At 38.1% G+C, this 21,690-nt stretch overlaps 1 protein-coding gene across 1 annotated transcript; it reads left to right on the plus strand.

The window, feature by feature from the left end:
* Positions 1–3: 3 nt before the first annotated feature.
* On the plus strand, positions 4–21,506 carry LOC146451689 (major facilitator superfamily domain-containing protein 8-like). Its single transcript, XM_085098755.1, has 13 exons — positions 4–223; positions 1,967–2,155; positions 10,840–10,902; positions 11,389–11,508; positions 12,102–12,181; positions 13,682–13,949; positions 15,244–15,317; positions 15,635–15,718; positions 15,952–16,004; positions 17,184–17,263; positions 18,150–18,269; positions 19,657–19,787; positions 20,605–21,506. Exons 1-13 carry the CDS (start codon positions 148–150, stop codon positions 20,710–20,712), a joined length of 1,446 nt encoding a protein of 481 aa, XP_084954881.1. The 5' UTR covers positions 4–147; the 3' UTR covers positions 20,713–21,506.
* The last annotated feature ends 184 nt before the right edge of the window (positions 21,507–21,690 follow it).

Consider the following 21,690-nt stretch of genomic DNA (forward strand, 5'->3'; position numbering starts at 1 on the left):
GAATCCTCCACCCTAATGGTCGCCATTTTAAATTCCAAATAAAGTTCCCTATTGTGTTTTCCACCAATCAGATGGCTTCTTTGCCGGCAGCATAAATTACTCTTGCCGATAACTGTTCTCAGATTTTCGTACTGCATTTCTGTAAACATGAAGCCTGAAACCAAGAAGAAGTCAACTCGAGTTTGTGTTGGATTGTTTTTCTTGTTCGGAGGAATCGAATACGGTAGGAAATGCGTGTGATTTTTTTTTCCGGACTCGTTTAATTGGGCGGCAAACTTTGTTCCTCTTCGTAGCTTCTTTGCAAAACATCAATGGTTACTGTTGCCTCACTTTGATCGACATTTGCTAATTATAGTACAGTCAGAGTAAACTTTCAGTAGGTCCGGCTACATCAATAAACTTATAGACCACTGAACGGGACTAAAACTGACGCTGTTTTAACAGCGTTCAAATTTAAGGTTGACAAGTTGTTTAAGTCTACGAAGTTCATGCCATTTCGTCATAAGACTAGCATATAACAGATTGGGTAACTTTACACTTGCTAAGCTCTGTTTGACTCTGGTGCATTTCATTATCGTGTGCATGTTACATTAACCATTGTACCAGTGACACATTATCAGTGTAAATAACACTTTGTAATGGATACATTAATTTGTTTATTTTGAGCATTTGATGTTGTAGTAGTTTATAAGATTTTGTTAAGAACTTTGATTTGTTCATCAATATCTATAATAATAATATTATTAATAGTTAATATTAATAGTTTGGCTAATATTAATATTAATATTAATAGTTTGAAGTCTACTGTCTTTGCAGCTGATGCTTGTGACATTATATTAATAATTTAATGAAGTGAGACTGTTATAAGCACACCCCATGACTTTCATGCAAGTAAACACAGTCAAAAGCCACACTTATCTGAAGTGTATCGTTAGATTAATAAAGAAATGGAACGTTATCAAGTGAGGGATAAATATTTCCAAAATGCAATACTATTAATAAGTATTAATAATAGTATTGCATTTTTGAAATATTTATAATTAATAGTAATGCATTTTTGAAATATTTATCCCTCGCGTGATTATGTTCCAATTCTTTATTAAATTATACACTTCAGATAAGTGTGGCTTTTGACTGTGTTTACTTGCATAAAAGTCATGGGGAGTGCACACACTGTATCTCTAATGCAGGGATGTAGTTTAAATATTAAAAAAAAACAGCTTTAATGTTATTAGATAATGGGGGTTAGTTCTTAATGAAACTGGGGTGCTGCAGCAGTGGAGGAGTGGAAATAAATGTTTGGTTCTACCAACAGAGTTTATACGGTATACTTGCCACCATAAAGAGATTCAAGCACTGACATTTTGAGTGTTAGTCTTTGATCAGAGCAAATTTGGATTCACTCTGATGAAAGACTAACACTCAAACAACATTTGGACCTGGAGCACTTTCAATTTAGCTAAAAATTTTGGTTTATATGATTGCAGAACTTTCCATACCAAATGGAAATTTGGCTTTTTTCTGTCCAGGCAGAGAGCCTTAGGCCTTCAGTTCCAAACTTGTAATTCTCATTCATATGGTATCTTGAATGTTTACATGATCATGACTCATGGAACTGAAAATTGGAAATGGCAATTCTGTGCAACTGGAACTCTACAGTACCTCCAACGGTGTTCCATTTTGTTCCAGAATATTTCCCTTATAGTTGCAGGTACCATTTCCATTTCAACTGGTGTAACTAAAAAAAAAAATGGCTTAATGGATAAATGTTCCAGGTGCTAAAATGTACATAAGTTATGCTGTACGACTATCTTGGGATTCTGGCTCATTTTATTCTTTTCTGATGAACTAAACTGATTCAGATGCACTGGCATGGCCAGTTCTCAAGTAACAAAAAGCTCCCTTTGAGAGAAACATGTTAGTATTGCAGATTTTGAGTTTCACTTTTTTGTTCTATATCTTGCAGCTGTTATTCTTCCTACACTATGGCTGTATCTTGAACACAGATTTGATGCAGAGCAGTGGTTTTTTGGAGTGGTCTTTGCTGCATTCTGTTTCTCAAATTTATTGGCAAGTCCCTTGTTTGGTTTTTGGGTAGACTACACACAGAAAACTAAAGCTGCTATTTTATTTGCGAATCTATTTGAGATTGGAGGTAAGCTTATACAGCTTTGTATATAAATTAAAGGGCCGTTTACACGACCGAAAAAATTGGAACGGCTCGGATAAAAAGACGAACGGCTCCAACAAAATTTGACGTGTAAACGGTACTTGACCCGTTCCAGTCTTATCCGTTCCGTTCCTAAAAAGGTCCATAGGCGGCTATGGACCCCTTTCGGAATGGAACCGATAAAAAACGGTTCCGTACCCACATTTTTGTTGTCTTTTCAACGTGTAAACGCTCGCCCTCTTTTCGGTACCGCTCTGTTGCGTTTTTTCTGAGCCCGTAGTACTTCACGTCAGTTGTTTAGCATACCATTGATCGGTAGGTACTTTAAGTAGGGTTATTAAAGTGTATCATAATTATAATAAAATAGTAAAGTGTATTATAATAGTTAATTAAATGCCATATACAGCCATTAGCCGTGTATAGCCATGTATAGCCATGTATTGCCATGTATAGCCATGTATGGCCATGTAATGCCATGTATAGCCGTGTATAGCGATGTATAGCCGTGTATTGCCATGTATAACCGTGTATAGGCATGTATAGCCGTGTATAGCCATGTATTGCCATGTAATGCCATGTATAGCCGTGTATAGCCATGTATAGCCATGTATGGCCATGTATAGCCATGTAATGCCATGTATAGCCGTGTATAGCCATGTATTGCCATGTAATGCCATGTATAGCCGTGTATAGCCATGTATAGCCATGTATGGCCATGTATAGCCATGTATTGCCATGTATAGCCATGTATGGCCATGTAATGCCATGTATAGCCGTGTATGGCCATGTATAGCCATGTATTGTCATGTATAACCGTGTATAGGCATGTATAGCCGTGTATAGCCATGTATTGCCATGTGTTGCCATGTATAGTCGTGTATAGCCGTGTATAGCCATGTATAGCCGTGTATCGCCATGTATAGCCGTGTATAGTCATGTATTGCCATGTGTTGCCATGTATAGCCGTGTATAGCCATGTATAGCCGTGTATCGCCATGTATTAGCCGTGCATAGCCATGTATTGCCTTCTGTAGCCATGTATAGCCATGTATTGCCATGTAATGCCATGTATAGCCGTGTATAGCCATGTATAGCCTTGTATTGCCATGTATAGCCGTGTATAGCCGTGTATAGTCATGTATTGCCATGCACTGCCATGTATTGCCATGTATTACCATGTATAACCGTATATAGGCATGTATAGCCGTGTATAGCTGTGTATAGGCGTGTATAGCCGTGTATAACAGTGTATTGCCATGTATAGCCATGTATAGCTGTGTATAGCCATGTATAACCGTGTATAACCGTGTATAGGCATGTATAGCTGTGTATAGGCGTGTATAGCCGTGTATAACCGTGTATTGCCATGTATAGGCATGTATAGCTATGTATAGCCATGTATAACCGTGCATAGCTGTGTATAGCCGTCTATGGTCATGTATTGCCACGTACTGCCATGTATTGCCATGTATTACCATGTATAACCGTGTATAGGCATGTATAGCCGTGTATAGCCATGTATTGCCATGTATAGCCGTGTATAGCCGTGTATAGCCATGTATAGTCATGTATTGCCATGTATTACCATGTATAACCGTGTATTGCCATGTATAGCCGTGTGTAGCCATGTATAACCGTGTGTAGCCATGTATAACCGTGTATAGGCATGTATAGCCATTTATTGCCATGTGTTGCCATGTATAGCCATGTATAGCCGTGTATAGCCGTGTATAGCCATGTATAACCGTGTATTGCCATGTATAGGCATGTATAGCCATGTATAGCCATGTATAACCGTGTATAGCCGTGTATAGCCATGTATAGCCGTGTATAGCCATGTATAGTCATGTATTGCCATGTATTACCATGTATAACCGTGTATTGCCATGTATAGCCGTGTATAGCCACGTATAGCTGTGTATAGGCATGTATAGCCATGTATAGCTGTGTATAGCCATGTATAACCGTGTATATATAGCCGTGTATAGCCGTGTATAGTCATGTATTGCCATGTACTGCCATGTATTACCATGTATAGCCATGTATAGCCATGTGTAGCCGTGTATAGCCATGTGTAGTCATGTATTGCTATATACTGCCATGTATTGCCATGTATTACTATGTATAGCAATGTATAGCCATGTATAGCCGTTTGTAGCCATGTACAGCCGTTTATTGCCATCAGTGTATAGCCATGCATAGCCGTGTATAGCCATGTATAGCTGTGTATAACCGTGTATAGCCGTGTATAGCCGTGAAAAGTCATGTATTGCCATGTATAGCCATGTATAGCCGTGTATAGCAATGTATAGCCGTGTGTAGTCATGTACAGCCGTGTATTGCCGTATATAGCCATGTATAGTCGTGTATTGCCATATATAGCCGTGTATGGCCGTGTGTAGCCACGTATAGTCATGTATATCCGTGTATGGCCATGTATAGCCACGTATCGCCATGTATAGCCATGTATGGCCATGTAATGCCATGTATAGCCGTGTATAGCCGTGTATTGCCATGTATAACCGTGTATAGGCATGTATAGCCGTGTATAGCCATGTATTGCCATGTGTTGCCATGTATAGCCGTGTATAGCCATGTATAGCCGTGTATTGCCATGTGTAGCCATGTATGGCCATGTATTGCCATGTAATGCCATGTATGGCCGTGTATAGCCATGTATAGCCTTGTATTGCCATGTATAGCCGTGTATAGCCGTTTATAGTCATGTATTGCCATGTACTGCCATGTATTGCCATGTATTACCATGTATAACCGTGTATAGGCATGTATAGCCGTGTATAGCCATGTGTATAGGCGTGTATAGCCGTGTATAACAGTGTATTGCCATGTATAGCCATGTATAGCTGTGTATAGGCATGTATAGCCGTGTATAGGCATGTATAGCCGTGTATAGCCATGGATAGCCATGTATTACCATGTGTAGCCACGTATAGCCGTGTGCGGCCATGTATAGCTGTGTATAGCCGTGTATTGCCGTGTATAGCCATGTGTAGCCATGTATTGCCATGTATTGCCATGTGAAGCCATGTATAGCCATGTATTGCCATGTATATCCACTGTATAGCCGTGTATAGCCGTGAACCATGTATAGCCATGTATTACTATTTATTGCTATGTATAGCCATGTATAGCCACGTATAGTTCATGCATTATCATATATAGCCGTGTATAGCTGTGTATAGCCATGGATAGCCATGGGTAGCCATGTATTTCTATGTATTGCCATGCATAAACATGTGTAGCCATGTATAGCTGTGTATAGCCATGTATAGCTATAGATAGCCGTGTGTAGCAATGTATTGCCACGTTTAGCCGATCGGCCAGTAAGTATATTTGTGTTGACGGTAAGATAGGGTACTGCTTAGATTTTTAGTTAGTTTATTAAAATTAAATCTTTTAAGTTTTTTCGTTAGAATCTAAAGCAAAGTAGTTTTCAGTTATTTCTTTTTCTCCTTTTTCTGTGAATCGGGATAACCAGTGTTTCTTTCTACAGTTTAGGTGACGTACCAGACAAAAGCGGGTTATTAAAGATCTTACATACTGATGGAGCCAGTTCTGATGCGCATTCGACCAGGACACGAGTAGGCAGACTGTTAGGGCCAAGTTTGGTTTTTTTTTTTTTTTGGAAAGACGTTTTGGAAACGTTATCCGAAGATTATGGCAAGACGATTATATCGATTATTTCGCAGTTTGTTATGTTGCATAAGTATTCCGGACCATCAAGGCATCTATCTTGAGTAATTTCTCCTGTTAGATTGCCTGACAATGAGTACGTCGACTTTCTTCATTTCCATTTCGTAAAACAATTAAATTCTTAAGCATTATTATAAAAATGCATTTGATTGGCTATGATATATTGGCTATGATTTCAGACTGATACGGAATCTACTCAGACTCTCCCCATTTCCAGTAAGTGATTTCCTTTCCAAATATCCTCACTTTCAAAACGAGGTAAAATGCTAAGCCTTTGTTGTGAAAATGAATTTTCATTACAAAAGCTTGGCACTAACCTTCGTTGTAAAACAGAGGCTTAGCTCAACCAGGAAATATACTATTGGAACATGAGATTTTTTTTAGGAGATGTCAAGAAGAATTTACAGGGTTTTTTTTTTCTTTTTTTGCATTACAGAATTAAAATTTACGCAGAAGTTTTCTTTGTACGTCGATCGAAAGGGAAAAAAACGTTTTAAAGACGAAATGAAAGAACTATCCTGCGGGCAGACATCTCGATAACTTTTCGTACCCGAAAAGCCATTTCTAAAACTGCGATCCGCTTATTCTATAAAGCTAACCTTTTACTATGATTTCAAAATGGAAAAGGGGAAACTCGTTGCAAAATTTTATGCCTGGAAACGCCTTCGTTATTTGAGATACCTAGGAAATTATTGCACCCTAAATAGACCGGAAAGATTCGGTGGTTTGTAGAAATTTGCCCCTGGCCATTGGCAGTTGTGTGTTGGCCTATCCATGGGAGGGGTAGTTGTCGGAATATTTTTTGTGCTTCAAATTTATTTCGGTTGATGTCTGGAAGGGAAAATGAAACAATAAAGAAGCCAAGATGTAATGAAATGAACGTCATTCTTTAATCAGTCATTATCTGAATGTCGAAGCCATTCTCGTCCAAACATGCGAAAACGCAATATTGCAAAAGTGTCATCGCTCAAATTCGGTACGTGATTGGCTTAATAAATGAACGTCATATCTTCCAAATTTGGAAAAAAACGGAATCAACGCAATTTTTCTGTGAATTTTTGAATTTTATGGGTGAAAATCCCCCCATGGTCATTGATCCTGCCTGAAATGAGTTGAAGTTTAACAGATGAAATTATACGAAGGTGAATAAAGATAGAGAAAGGTTAATGGAGTTGGGCGAAGTTGGATTATAAATGAAGATGGACAACACCAACAACAACAACAATAACTTTATTTTTACAAACTGAAAACAAAAAAGGCCTTTGTAGCCCGCAGTTAGCAGAGCTATTCTAGAAGGTGCATGAATTTCCCCAGGCGACACAGGAAGACGACTAGGCGGCAGATTCTAAGAACAACTTCGTGATGTCGAAAAAGAAGACAAAGAGATCCCCAAACCAGCGCTCGACATTTTAATCTCCCTTAACATTCCAAAAAACACACGTAGACCTGCGGCCTGTCCCTACATCGCTTAGACGCGAGACACATCTGAACGTATAAATTATCGTGTTTCACTACCCAACTGAGATATAGAAACAAACCCCTTTATATGTGTTAATACATGGCTATACATGGCTCACGGCTATACACGGCTATACATGGCAATACATGGCAGTACATGGCAATACATGGCTATACACGACTATACATGGCTATACACGGTTATACATGGCTATGCATGGCCAAACATGGCAATACATGGCAATACATGGCTATACACGGTTATACATGGCTATGCATGGCCAAACATGGCAATACATGGCAATACATGGCTATACACGGCTATACACGGCTATACACGTCTATACACGGCTATACATGGCAATACACGGCTATACATGGCTACACACGGCTATACATGGCATTTCATGGCAATACATAACAATACATGGCTATACACGGGAATACACGGCTATACACGGCTATACACGGCTATACACGGCTATACATGGCAATACATGGCTGTACATGGCAATACACGGCTATACATGGCTACAAACGGCTATACATGGCATTATATGGCAATACATGACGATACATGGCTATACATGGCTATCCATGGCAATACATGGCTATACACGGCTATACATGGCAATACATGGCTATAAATGGCAATACACGGCTATACAGTGCTTTACACGGCTATACATGGTAATACATGGCTACACATGGCATTACATGGCAGTACATGACAATACATGGCTATACACGGCTACAGACGGCTATACACGTCTATACACGGCTATACATGGCAATACACGGCTATACATGGCTGCACACGGCTATACTGGCATTACATGGCAATGCATGATAATACATGGCTATACATGGCTGTATACGGCTATATATGGCTATACATGGCTACACATGACTATCCATGGCAATACATGTCTATACACGGCTATACATGGCAATACATGGCTAAAAATATCAATACACGGCTGTACATGACTATACACGGCTATACATGGCTATACACGGCTATACACGGCTAGACATGGCAACACATGGCTATACATGGCAATACGCGTCTATCAGTATATGACAGTACACGGCAATACATGGCTATACACGGTTATACATGGCAATACATGGCTATACATGCCAATACATGGCTATACACGGCTATAGATGGCAATACATGGCTATAGACGGCTATTCATGGCCATACACGGCTATACATGGCTATACAAGTCTATACATGGCTATTTAACAATTATTCCACGAGTGCGCGTTGGATATGAGATGATAGATAGCCAACGAGGCGCGTAGCGCCGAGTTGGCTATAATCATCTCATATCCAACAAGCGCAAGTGGAATAATTGTTTTATTAAAAACAACCGAGAAATATTGCTAGATCTTACTGATTTCGCAGTGCAAGAACGACCAGAAGGCAATTTAATGGTCGCCATTTCTCGGCCATGGTATAATTGCTCATATACCATGGCCGCTAAGCCAATCAAATCCCTTGAATTGCAGTATACAATGATGCAGTTTTTAATAAATACGGATATACATTGCAATACATGGCCATACATGGGAATACATGGCAATAGATGGCAGTGCATGGCTATACATGGCAATACACGGCTATACATGGCCATACATGGCAATACACGGCTATACATGGCAATACATGGCTATACATGGCTATACATGGCTATACATGGAAAAACATGGCCAAACACGGCTATACATGGCAATACATGGCTATACACGGCTATACATGGCAATACATGGCTATACATGGCAATACATGGCTATACATGGAAATACATGGCTAAACACGGGTATACACGGCTACACATGGCTATACATGGCTATACATGGCAATACACGGCTATACATGGCTACACATGGCAATACATGGCTAAACATGGCAATACATGGGTATACATGGAAATACATGGCTAAACACGGCTATACATGGCAATACATGGCTATACATGGCTATACATGGCAATACACGGGTACACACGGCTATACATGGCTATACATGGCTATACATGGCAATACACGGCTATACATGGCTATACATGGCAATACATGGCTAAACACGGCTATACATGGCTATGCATGGCAATACACGGCAATATACGGCTATACATGGCTATACATAGCTATACATGGCAATACACGGCTATACATGGCTATACATGGCAATACATGGCTATACATGGAAATACTTGGCTATACATGGCAATACATGGCTAAACATGGCTATACATGGCAATACATGGCTATACGTGGCTATAAATTGCAACACATGGCTATATAAGGGTATCTATGGCAATACATTATATAATTATGATACACTTTAATAACCCTACTTAAAGTACATACCCATTGATCGTCAGAGTAAGTGCTGTATGCAAGATCAGACCAAGCGCTTGTTCTTGGAATTTGCCGAAGTTCCGTTCGACTGTGAAGTGCGATACAAGGGCTGTTAATAGGAGAACCGTAAGCCTTGTTTTTCTCCTAGTTCGGTACATTCTCTCAAAAGCATTTCTTTGAAGAATCACTCGCGCTGTCAAACGTGAATTTCGTGTTCTCCTTTTCAGAAGAAACAGGAAAAGTGCTTGTAAATCTACGATACAGGTAGTCGGAGATATGCACAGTGTACTGTATGTGTTAGCGCATATGAACAACTAATTGAAGCAGTTTTGTTTAATTATTGCGGGCTCTATCGTTACCGGTCTCGAAGAAAACAACGTGTAAACAGTCTAGTACCCGTTCCAAGGGGCTCTCAAGTACCGTGCCTTTTTCTGTTAGGTACATTACAGAATTTGTACGTGTAAACGGGAGATTTCGTCTGGAACCGGTACTTGTTTCTAATCGAGCCGTTCCTTCTCTTTTAACGTGTAACATGGCCTTAAGACAAGCTAGCCCCTCCTTTTTGAAGTCAGAGTTTGTAACACGTCTCTACATTAGAATAAAATTTTATTCTAATTATTTCTTCAATCATTGAAGGGCTCGGTATATGACAAACCTATGGTGCATTTCGGATCGCTTTTTACTGTTTTAGTCCAGATTTACTGGGAGGAGTTTTTGCATGTGGCCTTGAATTCCTTCAGGACACGTTGCTCTAATGTTTTCTATGCTTCTTTGCACTTTGTTTTATGAGCATGCAAGGATGAGAACCAATTAAAAATAAATTAAAAATAATACATGACAATGTAAAGAGAGTTTTAAATTTATATGGTACAATTGTTGGTTTAAAGTAGGTTGTTCCCATTGGATATGAATATTTATAACTTCTTTATCTTGAGCTGAAAATAATATTTGTTGTTGTTTTTCTTAAACTTTTAACTTGCCTGCTGTTTTCCAGACCTTTTGGCTTAAATTGTCATATACAACCCTTTTCCATCAACCCCTTTTTTCAGTTTTAGGTCCTTTTCTTTTAGCTGATATGAGATCATTATTAAATAACTACCCATGAATTAACTTTCTCCTTTCAGGCAATTTCTTGTATTTTGTTGCTTGGTCCAAGTACTGGGTGCTTGGTGCACGATTAGTCGCAGGTTGGTTCTTTAACGATTCGCTCTATATCAATCATGTTTTTGTGCTCTGGGCCCACTTTCAAAATGTTTTGAATTGGTAAATGCTCACTGTTTGGAGAAGCCCCAACCCCATCTCTAGTCCTCCACTCCAAATATCATTACACTGCGCATTTTTGAATATAGTTGAATATATTTTCACACTCCTATATTTATAACTTAATTATATTATTTAGAGACATTTTGTGTGGTTTATGGCAATGTGGGAAATGCAAGTGTTATTGTAATCCAAAACAAAAATTGGGATTAACCTTGCATTTTCAGAGATTAAGTTTAGCTTCATTTTGGAAAAAATCATGCTTATTAATGTGTTGTTCGGTCCCCCAATTTTGTTTTTGCAGTTTTTTGAAAGCCTTTGCTAATTAAGATCTGCTTTACCCATGTATTCAAAAGCTGTGAAAAATCATATGTAACATTATGTTTAAAATGATTCCAATGTTCATCTAATAGGCATTGGCGCTGGCATAGGAGGGGGTATATTTGCCCAAATTGCAAGGACAACAACTGAGGAGGAAAGAACTGGAATGTATTCTATTGCAATGGCCTTGAGACAATTTGGTTTGTTAGTAGGTATGTGTAACAACTACAAGTCTGAAACTTTGTTGGCTTTGCAAAAGACAAAGCCAAGAAAGGACTAGTAGCAATACCAAGGTTGAGAACCAAAAGACATGCGAACTCTTTTATGGTGTGGGCAGCAAGGCTCCTTTGTTTATGATTGTGTTTTTTTAACTTTAGATCCAATTATGTAAATCCATTGTATATTTATTTTTTAAGATGGATGAAAAAAACTTTAAAAATATTATTATTATTATTATTATTATTATTATTATTATTATTATTATTATTATTATTATTATTATTATTATTATTATTATTATAAAAAGAAATGAAGTCTCCAAAACAGCTTTATAATTTTTGGGTTGGCCCATCAGAAAAAAAAAACAGAGGAAAAACATGTCCCTTTAACATTTTGTTTTATGCTTTCTTGTCAACCTTTTATATGCGGATAAAAAGTCAGGCTCACATTGCAGCCTTAGTGATTGAATCACTTATCCACTCCTCTTACAAATCTTATATACCGGTAACCAGTGTTTACAGAATGTATTGTGTATTGACCAAGTCTGGGTTGTATGAAGTCAGTTTGTATCCCCTTTCTATCCTAGGTCCAGGCTTAAACCTTTTTCTGAGAAAATTCAATATGAAATTAGGACCATTCAAGCTTGATGCCTATACCGCTCCTGGGGTAAGTTCAGACTTAAGTAAATTGTTGGTAAGCATTGGCTGTGTTCAGAAACCCGGCATGGACAAGCATCCCATTCACTGCTTGACACTTCATGCTGGGTATGTGGTGGATCAGCATCCCATCCAGTGGGTGACAGGTATACCATGACAACCCTGTGAGCGGCAACCACCCAGGTACCGTCACACTGAATACTCAGTGGAATATTGAATACTTACCAATACTTACTCAGAGGGAGGGGAGGGATGGGAGCAAAGCTTTTACCTGCGATTGTACACGCCGCACAACACAAAATGGTTGACATCAACAGGGGAGCTGTAAATTTACTGAGGCCTTGCGAAACCCTCGGGCCACCCCGCCTAAATTAAGGGAGTAGACCGCTGGCCAGCATTGTCTTGAGTTTAACCTCGCCTAAATTACATTTAGCCCCATATAATGTACTTATATACTGTGGGATGTTTGTCCATTGTAACAGGGCTCTCCTTACAACCTTCCAAGTAAAAGTTTTTGTTCATATTTGGCCATTATTAACTTTTTGGCTACTAGCAATTTTGACAACTCCCAAGAACACCTTGCCCAGGACCAACATTTTAGTTGGCATGGTACCTACATGTACATGATCTCAACTTGGAGGGATGTATAAATGAACATTTTTAATTAAACACAGTATCAAATCATTAACAGTGCTTTTTGAATTAATAGAGCTGTGTGTTTACCTAAATTTTAATACATCAGTTAAACTTTTTAACTTCATAATTTGTTAATTAACTTTAGCACTTACAAAATTTTGTTAAGACTACAGGTTGAAACCATTATAAACTTAGATAGGCTTTAGATAGGGTAGCTTCAATAATAAATTACTTCACATTGAATTGGACTTATTATTGGAAATACTATATTAGGACAAGAACCAACAACAAACTCAACCCATTATGACGCCAAGTCTGGTAATCAAACCCAAGCAAGTTTGCACACCATCCCTACTTCCTGCTAATGCCAGCAGTATAACTTACAAAAAAACTGGCTTCTTTGATTTTGGGGCCATCTACTTTTCAGGAAAAAATAAGGCAGCCTTTGTAGTGTGTCATTTACTTACTATTAGATGATTGGTAGTCGTTACAGTGCGACGCGCCTTACCATGGTCCCCCAACAAACTTTTTTTACAAGTTAGCCAATCAGGATATGCGAATTTGATTAACGGTCACGCCTCCTTGCAAAGTCCAGCAGGCAAGTGATGCAACAACGAATTATTGAAAACATGTCGTTTTGTATTTTAAGGCTAACTTTTAAAAGAAAGGTTGTTGGGTGGCTACGGTAGGGCGCGTCGTACTGTAAACTCAAGGCAGTTTGTTGTAGGATGTATGATAGGTGTTTGTTTTGTTGTAAAAAGTTTTTGTAAAGTATCTTAGTTCTAGTTTTTACTAATTATTGTCAGTATTTCACTTTTATTTATGAAACTATGCATGACAATATTGTTACTTTAATTTCCTTTTTTTTTGTCAGATCTTTATGACTGTTGTGTGGTTTATCTTGGAGCTGATTATGCTGTTCTTTTACTTTGACCTGCCAAAAGTACATACAAACAACAGTGAGAATGCATTTGATGGCAGTGTAAACTGTGACTCAGTTGAGAAGAAACAACGTTTTGGTGATACTTGCAGTATCAACACTGCTGATGGCGAAAAAAGCAAACTTGTAAATGTCAATGGAGCAGGTTTTCGTAAACGTTCAAGGACTTCTTCAGTAGTGGAAAACTGGCACTTGGCTAAAGGTTGGTTTGGTGCACTTTCAATCAGTTGATTAACAATTATTCCACGAGCGCGTGTTGGATATGAGATGTTATAATCCATCAAACATTTTCGCTCACGCGTGATTGGTCGAAACGCCTCACGTGACCGAGTATACCCCAACTAAAACTGGGGAATACAGTGGAACCTCAATTTAACGAAGTCCTCGATATAGCGAACGATATTCTATGTCCTGGCCAAAGTTACAGTAAAATGTATGGAATAGAACCTCGATATAACAAATTCTTCGATATAACGAACATAATCCGGAAGCCTAAACGTAAAATCTACCGCGATAGGACGAATTACAATGTCATTAACACGCGACAGAAGATAAATGCTGAACAGATCAACACTCTGAAAGTGTCGTTTTTTTTGTAAATAAAAGCTGTGCGTCTGCTCAAAAGTGACAATAATTGCTGAAGCCACCATGCTTAATGAATTGCATCTCAAAACGCAGCACTTCTGGGTGACGAAAATTGCATTGAATTGCATGACAAAAGTCACCTATGTTGAAAATCAATCATTAACTATGACCTAGGTATAACGAACATTTTGGTCGTTTCCCCTCAAGTTCATTATATCGAGGTTTTCGATATAATGAACCCTCGATTTAACGAACAAATTGTAGCCGGTCCCTAGCGACTTCGTTAAATCGAGGTTCCACTGTATCCGGTGATATTCCCCAATTTCAAAAACTTCAGAGGTGCGTCTTCTTTGCAATTAAAATTAAAAAATGGTCAAGATGGGGGAACGGTTTGCTTTTGTGACAGAAAAAGAGATAAACCTGCTGGTCGATAAAGCAGTATTAGAAAACAACATACGCTCTAAACGTTTTTGACGGTAAACTGCTCTTAAACAAAATGTTCAAATACTCAAGCTCGTTGCTACATGTTGCGAAAAATATATAAATTGAACTTCTTTGTACGGTCTATTCAGAAGCAACTCATAGAAAGTACAGAATATGAACACAGAAACAAACGAAGAAGCAGTAAGAGGCTATAAATTTTGAAGTTTAGAGTTGCGATCATATCAATTTTATCGTCAGTGATGTTTTCGAATACTTTACTTCAGAAAATAAATACTTATTCTTGGGCACAATTTTGTGCACCCCATTTGATGCGCCAATTGACATAAATTTTATGCTGCATTTTTTTCAAATTGAGGAAATCCCACGAAGACGCAGCGCTCTAGAATAAAGTTCCCTGATTTTATGTAGTTTAATTTTCATGAAAAGATGTCGTTGTCATGTCATTTTCACATTTGTTGTTTTGATAGATCTTGTCAGGGAAGAAGTCATTGTTATCTTAGCATCACAGTTCATGATGTTTTTCAATGAAACTGCATTTGAGGTTTGTGGTGCAATGTAGTTTTACAAGTAGAACAGAAACTGTCACTTAATGACACTTAGCATTTTATATAGGTAATTAATTCCCATGTTTTACCAATTGAGCGACAAATGTATCTCATCAGATATCATCTGGTGACTTTCTTTCTAAAGTTTAAAGCACAAAAGAGATCTTGTAATGTCTTTTATCATACAAGGTAGTTAAGCAGGCAAGGCATTTTGGCATTGTTAGTTATATTTGAATATTATTATTATAGTCCTCTGCTATTGTGTAGGTTTTTATATCTAACAATTTTCTTTTCTTTTCTTTTCTTGTCGCAGGCTATAGTTACCCCTCTGTCGGAACATCTTTTAGGTTGGAGAGAAATTGAAAACAGTATTGCTTACTGTCTGATTGCTTTAGAGGTGAGTAATATAACTATTTGTTTGTATTTTATTATCATTGATGGGCTTGGAGAATAACTGATCTATAATGCTATAGATCTCTTTGTTATTTTAGCTCAGATGTGCTGCTCAAGTGCTGCAGGTTGGTTATGCTCCAAGCCCTTTTTAATGGTAATTTTTTCACAGTCAGCTTGAAAGCAACATGCATTTTTTTGTAGATGTTACAAGTTTACTTCCTTTCTGTTTTCCATCAGGCTATTTTGGTATTTGTTTTGGTGAGAAAGCTTAGTCGCAGGATGTCAGACAGGTAGGTGAGCCTGTTCACTAAATGCATTTTACTGAAATGTATTTAAAGAATGCTGTTTCGGTGTTATAACCGTCCTGATCCCAAGGAGTATTTCTCCCTAGTTTGTCTTCCCTTGTTTGTGTAGGTGAATTCAGTCTTTGCCCTCACGATGCACATGACGTTACACCTCACTCCACAATACCTTGCTTCACCCAGGTGTATTTGAGTCAGGAATAATAAATAATATTGGAGAGCTCAGAGCTTAATAATTGCCCTATGTGGAATTTTGCCGACTCAATATTTTTTTGCATCGTTTTTCTTGAAAACTAAGTGTAAACCAGCGCAAAAAACCACAGAGCAATTTTCCCTGACTAAATTGAAGGCCACATGCAAATGTTCAGACACTTTTGAGGAAATGAAATTAAATTTGACTTTAGACGGTTTTGCTCTAAGCCCTTCAATAACTAATAATGTTGTGTACAGTAAAAGGAAACCCACTAAATTACAAGGCCGAGTTGTTCAAAGCTCGCTTGAGCTAATCCTGGTTTAATGTGAACTTTGATTCAATTTTAATGACTAGTCATTAAAGATTTTTCGTAAAGGTTTTTGTCCTTCATGTTTACCTTGGCCTTTTCTTTTTCATGACCGGTAGCTTAAAATAATAAGCTTTCTAAGAAATTTTTGGAGAGCAAAATGAGAACCTCGGCTAACTTTTAATCAGGGAATTAGCGTTAATCGGCTTTCGAACAACCAAGCCCAGTTGGTTACTTAGGGACAGATTCTTTTGCGACAGTTCTCACTTTTGTAAAGTGCCTTAGAACATTTGGATTTTTGCGCTATATAAATTGTCATTGTTGTTCAATTAACCCAAACATCTTCCCAAAAGAAAGCAATTTCTCTGATTTTTCAGTAGACTGTATTCCATTTGTTCTGTTTACAGGGGAATAGCTCTCAAAAGAACATGATTACTGCTTATATTTCCATTTATTCTATTTTGGAATAGTCCCAAAAGAACACACCTTTCTTTCATCAAGAACATTGAAAGTAATAATTATCTGTGATGCTCCCTGCTTTCTTCTTCCTGCTTCATGTTAGATGAAACCAAAGTGAAGCTTTGGTATTTTAGCTATACAGACTGAGTACATTCATTACTGGTCTCTTGGAAGTGTCCTTATTCATGCCATGCCCTTCTCTTTGCAGATGGCTGATGGTTGTTGGTATTGCTTTTGAGGGTTTTGCCCTGATCTGGTATCTTGCACTTTTAGCCAATGCAAAGCCATGTAAGTGTCCAGATTATTATTATTATTATTATTTAAACATATTTATTGGCGAAATTTGCCCCAAGAGTAACAAAGCTCATCCAGAGTGCTCCCTTCAAAAATAATCATTCTTTACAAAATTAACAGCAATAAATAGGATTAGCCCAGAAAAACAACAATAATGTTCAACAAACAAGAAGGTGAAAACGAAAGCCAACAGGTAACAATTATACATTTAGTCAGTATTTTGAAATCTCATCGATTCACTTATGAAAGACTGAACATGAAAACATAAATCATGATTTTGCTCCAACGACAATAACGGCGTACCAAACAGAAAAGCTGGTTTTCTCGTCATTTTTAAATTTTTTGTTGCAAAACTTGAATATATTTTGTACTGTAGATCCATGTTTTGAGGTCTGTTCCAAATTGTTTTTAAATTTTATATTTTATTACTTCCACGAAGAATAGTTTTCTTTACTTCGCACATGGGCTGTTGCCGTTTTTACAAAGCAGTAAAAATGTTTACAAAATTCACAAAATTCCAGTTAAGAATGTTGTGCATCAGCTTCAAGCCATGACTTTATTAATCTTGACGTGACTAAAACGAGCTCAAAAGGTTCGCTTCCTTAACTGACAGACCATTAGGTAAAACTTTTTCAGGAACTATAATTTTGTGAGGGTAATCTTTAATGAGGAATGCCAACATCACAAAAAGTGGTTTACAGAAGGGTCCTCTAGAAAATTACCAAGAACAAATAAAAACCTAATCATAGAAACAAGAAATCAAAAAATGTATACACAAAAGTTAAAAGTAGAACTAAAAGAATCATAAAATGGCTTTTGACAGAAGGTTACATCATGTCACTGAAGTCATAGGTCTGTTATCACTGTGTATCTTTTCCAGATGACTCAGTTGTTCTTCCTACCATCATCGTTGGAACCTTGCTTATTGTCTTTGGTCTACCATTCTTCTCAGTAGCAAATGTATCGCTTTACTCCAAAATCACTGATGAACAAACACAGGGTAAGTGAACCATTCCACTGCAAGGCCGCCAAAAAGCTAATTTTCAGATTTTGCTTGGCCATCACTGGACGGCTCACCCTGCGAGCAGAGCCTCCTTTTGTCTTTTTTTTTTTTTTTTTTTTTTAAGGACGGGGTCTACTATTGTTACTGCTCATACGTTCTGCGCATCGCGAGATACTCGGGTTTCCTATGGGTGCTGCCTACTAACACAGGGATAATTTTGCGCGGTTTAAAACTATACGAAGAAAGTAGAACTTAGCAAGTGCTTTTGGTATCTCAAAAGAGAATTGGGGGTAACCATGCATTTTTCAGAGATAATTAAGCTTTAATTTAGGAATAAAATCCCATACATTGCTTTATATTTTGGCGCTTTTTGGAGATATTATTGCTTAATTATCTCTGAGAAATGCGTGGTTACCCCCAATTTTCTTTTTGGATTCCAATAGGCCTTGCTAAGATCTGGTTTTCCCGCATAGTCATAAACCGCACAAACATACTTCGGTATTAGTAGGCACCGTCCTTAAGAAAGGCTCTGCTAGCAGGGTGTGGATGGCTAACAGTGCAACAAAGAAATGAATTTTATCCTTACGCTTAAAATTAGAACCACTTTGCACAAAGAAAATTGCTGCTTGATTCTAATGATAGCATTCATTTGGATGGTCAGTATATATTCAGAACTACGTCACGTGACTCGAAAAGCACGGTTTAACATTGTCTTGACTAGAGATCTTTTGTAGCGGTTATCGACATGACTCTGATAGTGAAGAAGAAGACCGGTTGGTTTACGGTAAACACTTGTTACTAGCTTACCGTTACATGTAACTTGTTACAAGAGAGTTAGTTTCTATAGAAACTGTGGTGCTGCATCAGTGGGGAGTAGAAACGAATGTTTGGTTTATCAACAGAGTTGATAACTAAAGGTAAATTGGTCACCGGAAAGAGATTCGAGGGCTGACGTTTCGAACATTAGCCCTTCATCGTAGCGAATCGCTCTGACGAAGGGTCAAACATTCGCGTAACAAATATGACAAGGATCAAACGCGTTCCTTGTCATGGTTTATTTGAGACGTCCGTTGCTCTTTTGTAAAGCATTTAATGGACAAATAGTCGATTATTGGGTTACCTATTTGTCAAGGTTTTGAACAAAACCTCTGCCTATGCGACCTTTTGGTTGGGGTTGAATGACAGCATTTGTTTTGAGGAGTCAGTTTTATGGCAAGAGGTGTTTGATATATAAAGTGGAAGGCTTTATGACGTAAATACTGGAAAGAAGTAAAACTCTGATAATTTTTTGGAGCAACTACAGAATACAGGGCCACTTTGGTCCACACACATAACACAATAGAACGACATTTTTCGTATTGTACCTGTTTTCTCTATTTTTCAGGTATTGCTCAAGGCATTCAGAGGTCCGTGACAGGTGTGGCTATGATCCTGGGTCCCTTGTGGGGCGGTGCACTCACCCGGAGGTTATATCTTATGTTAGGAGTCATGACAGCCCTTGAAGTCATCTTAGCTGTGAGTACATGAAGGCAAAAACGTAAACTTAGAATCGTACGACCTGCTTTGGGTTGTGAAAATCTGCAGTGACGTAACTTTGACTTTTCACGAGAAATGCGCTAGGGCGAGTTACGAGTTGCCTCGGCTTTGCTCTCGGCCGGTGGAAAAATAAAATAAATATTACAACTAGTCTGATTCGCTATTGTAGTCGCGATGGTGACTTTGATAACGTTCAAATATTGAGCTGTAAAGGCCCGTTTACACGAACGATTTCAGTTTTTAAGCAAATTTTGTCGCGGTCAAGTTACAGTTTCAAATCACCAGTGTAAACTAGAGACGATTTCATGCGTGGTTTGTCGCCACGATATCACAGAGGTTTTGAACCTGTTTGAAACTTGATTAACATTTGCAGAGTTTCTCAGAAAACGTACAGCGATATCGCGCAGAAATCGCACTGAAATCCCAGCCGCTTTACACGTGCGATTTGAAGTTGCAGCCTTGCGCGAGAAAAAGTGCATGATGGTGCGACAATAGTTGCATCATATATCGCACTTGTAAATGGACCGAAACAATGTTCAGAATGTCGGACGTACAACTATACGTCTTCAGCTAACAGACGTTAACATTGTTAAATCCTTTGATCGAAACTAAAACATTTATCAGACAAGAAGTAATGCTAAACCGGTACGTAGTATTTTTGAACCATCAAAATGTTGGACAAGAATGTTAGTATGTTTCTTCACAACAGTCGTTTCATAGAAAACTGTTCCGATAATATCTTTCTTTTCTGATAATATCTTTTCTTTTCCGATAATATCTTTCTTTTCTCCCACAGATTATGATGTTCTTGTCCTTTCATCGACTAAAGCAACCAAATAAACAAGTGCCTACACCGTACGATGAAATAATCACCGAAAGTGAGCGACGACCGTTACTGTCGTAAAGCAGATCAGTGGTCCTCGAATTAAATGCACCAATGAAAAACAATGAAAAGACTAGGAAGTAATGGTCTATTGATTAGGGAACCCTGGACGAAGAAGCTCATTAAAGCATTGATCTACCGATTGATTTTCGTCGAAGCCTCCTCCAGCCGCACCAGTACACAAAACATGCACCCTCGTACCCGCCCCGTCTTCCCCCAAGAGGACAACGTATTCGTTCACAGGATAGGGCGTAAAGAAATGAAGCAGACACACATTATTACAATATGACTTCAGCAATAGTAGCGTAAAAGCTTAACTGATTGTGCCGAATTTGCAACTGGATAATAGTAATGACATCACATTATGGAAAATGTCAATATTTTATTTAATAGTAATTACGAATAGAAAAGTAGCAAAGGCGAAGTTTACCTGCGATTAGGCGCCTTTTTGTTTAAAAGGGGAAACGGCGCCTAATTGCAGGTTAGAAAGAAATCGCATATGTTGCGTCGAGTAACATGAATTTTATACAAATATTCAAATTGGAGTGTTTGACGACTGGAAGCAATTAAAATTGTTCCAATGCGCCACATATAATCATTTTTGGACAGAATTCGCAAAATTTGGTGAGATGGTTTATTATCCTCTGTGGCTTCCAGTGACTGAAAAACAGATCTAAAGAAATCACACATAACTTGTTAAACAGAAAATATACTTGCTAAGCAAGTTAAGTGTTGGAAAATGTCAGAAATATCCAAAAAATGTAAGCAGAAAAAAAGGTCTTTAGAGAATAAAACATTTTTTCATTACTACCAAAGGTACTAAAGAAACTTAATGCGCGTTTACAGAACTTAGTGTACAAAGGAAAGTGCGTTTGGTAATCTGCGTAGCTTGCGGTATTTGAGGCTTCAGATTTAACTACGCGTGCAAGATTGCGGAGTACGACTTTTCAAATCTAGTTTGCGTGCTTAGGTAATCACTTGTCACGTTAATATTGTCTC

This window comes from Pavona decussata, unplaced genomic scaffold, assembly GCF_977016875.1.
Source record: "Pavona decussata unplaced genomic scaffold, jaPavDecu1.1 SCAFFOLD_386, whole genome shotgun sequence".
Lineage (NCBI taxonomy): Eukaryota > Metazoa > Cnidaria > Anthozoa > Scleractinia > Agariciidae > Pavona > Pavona decussata.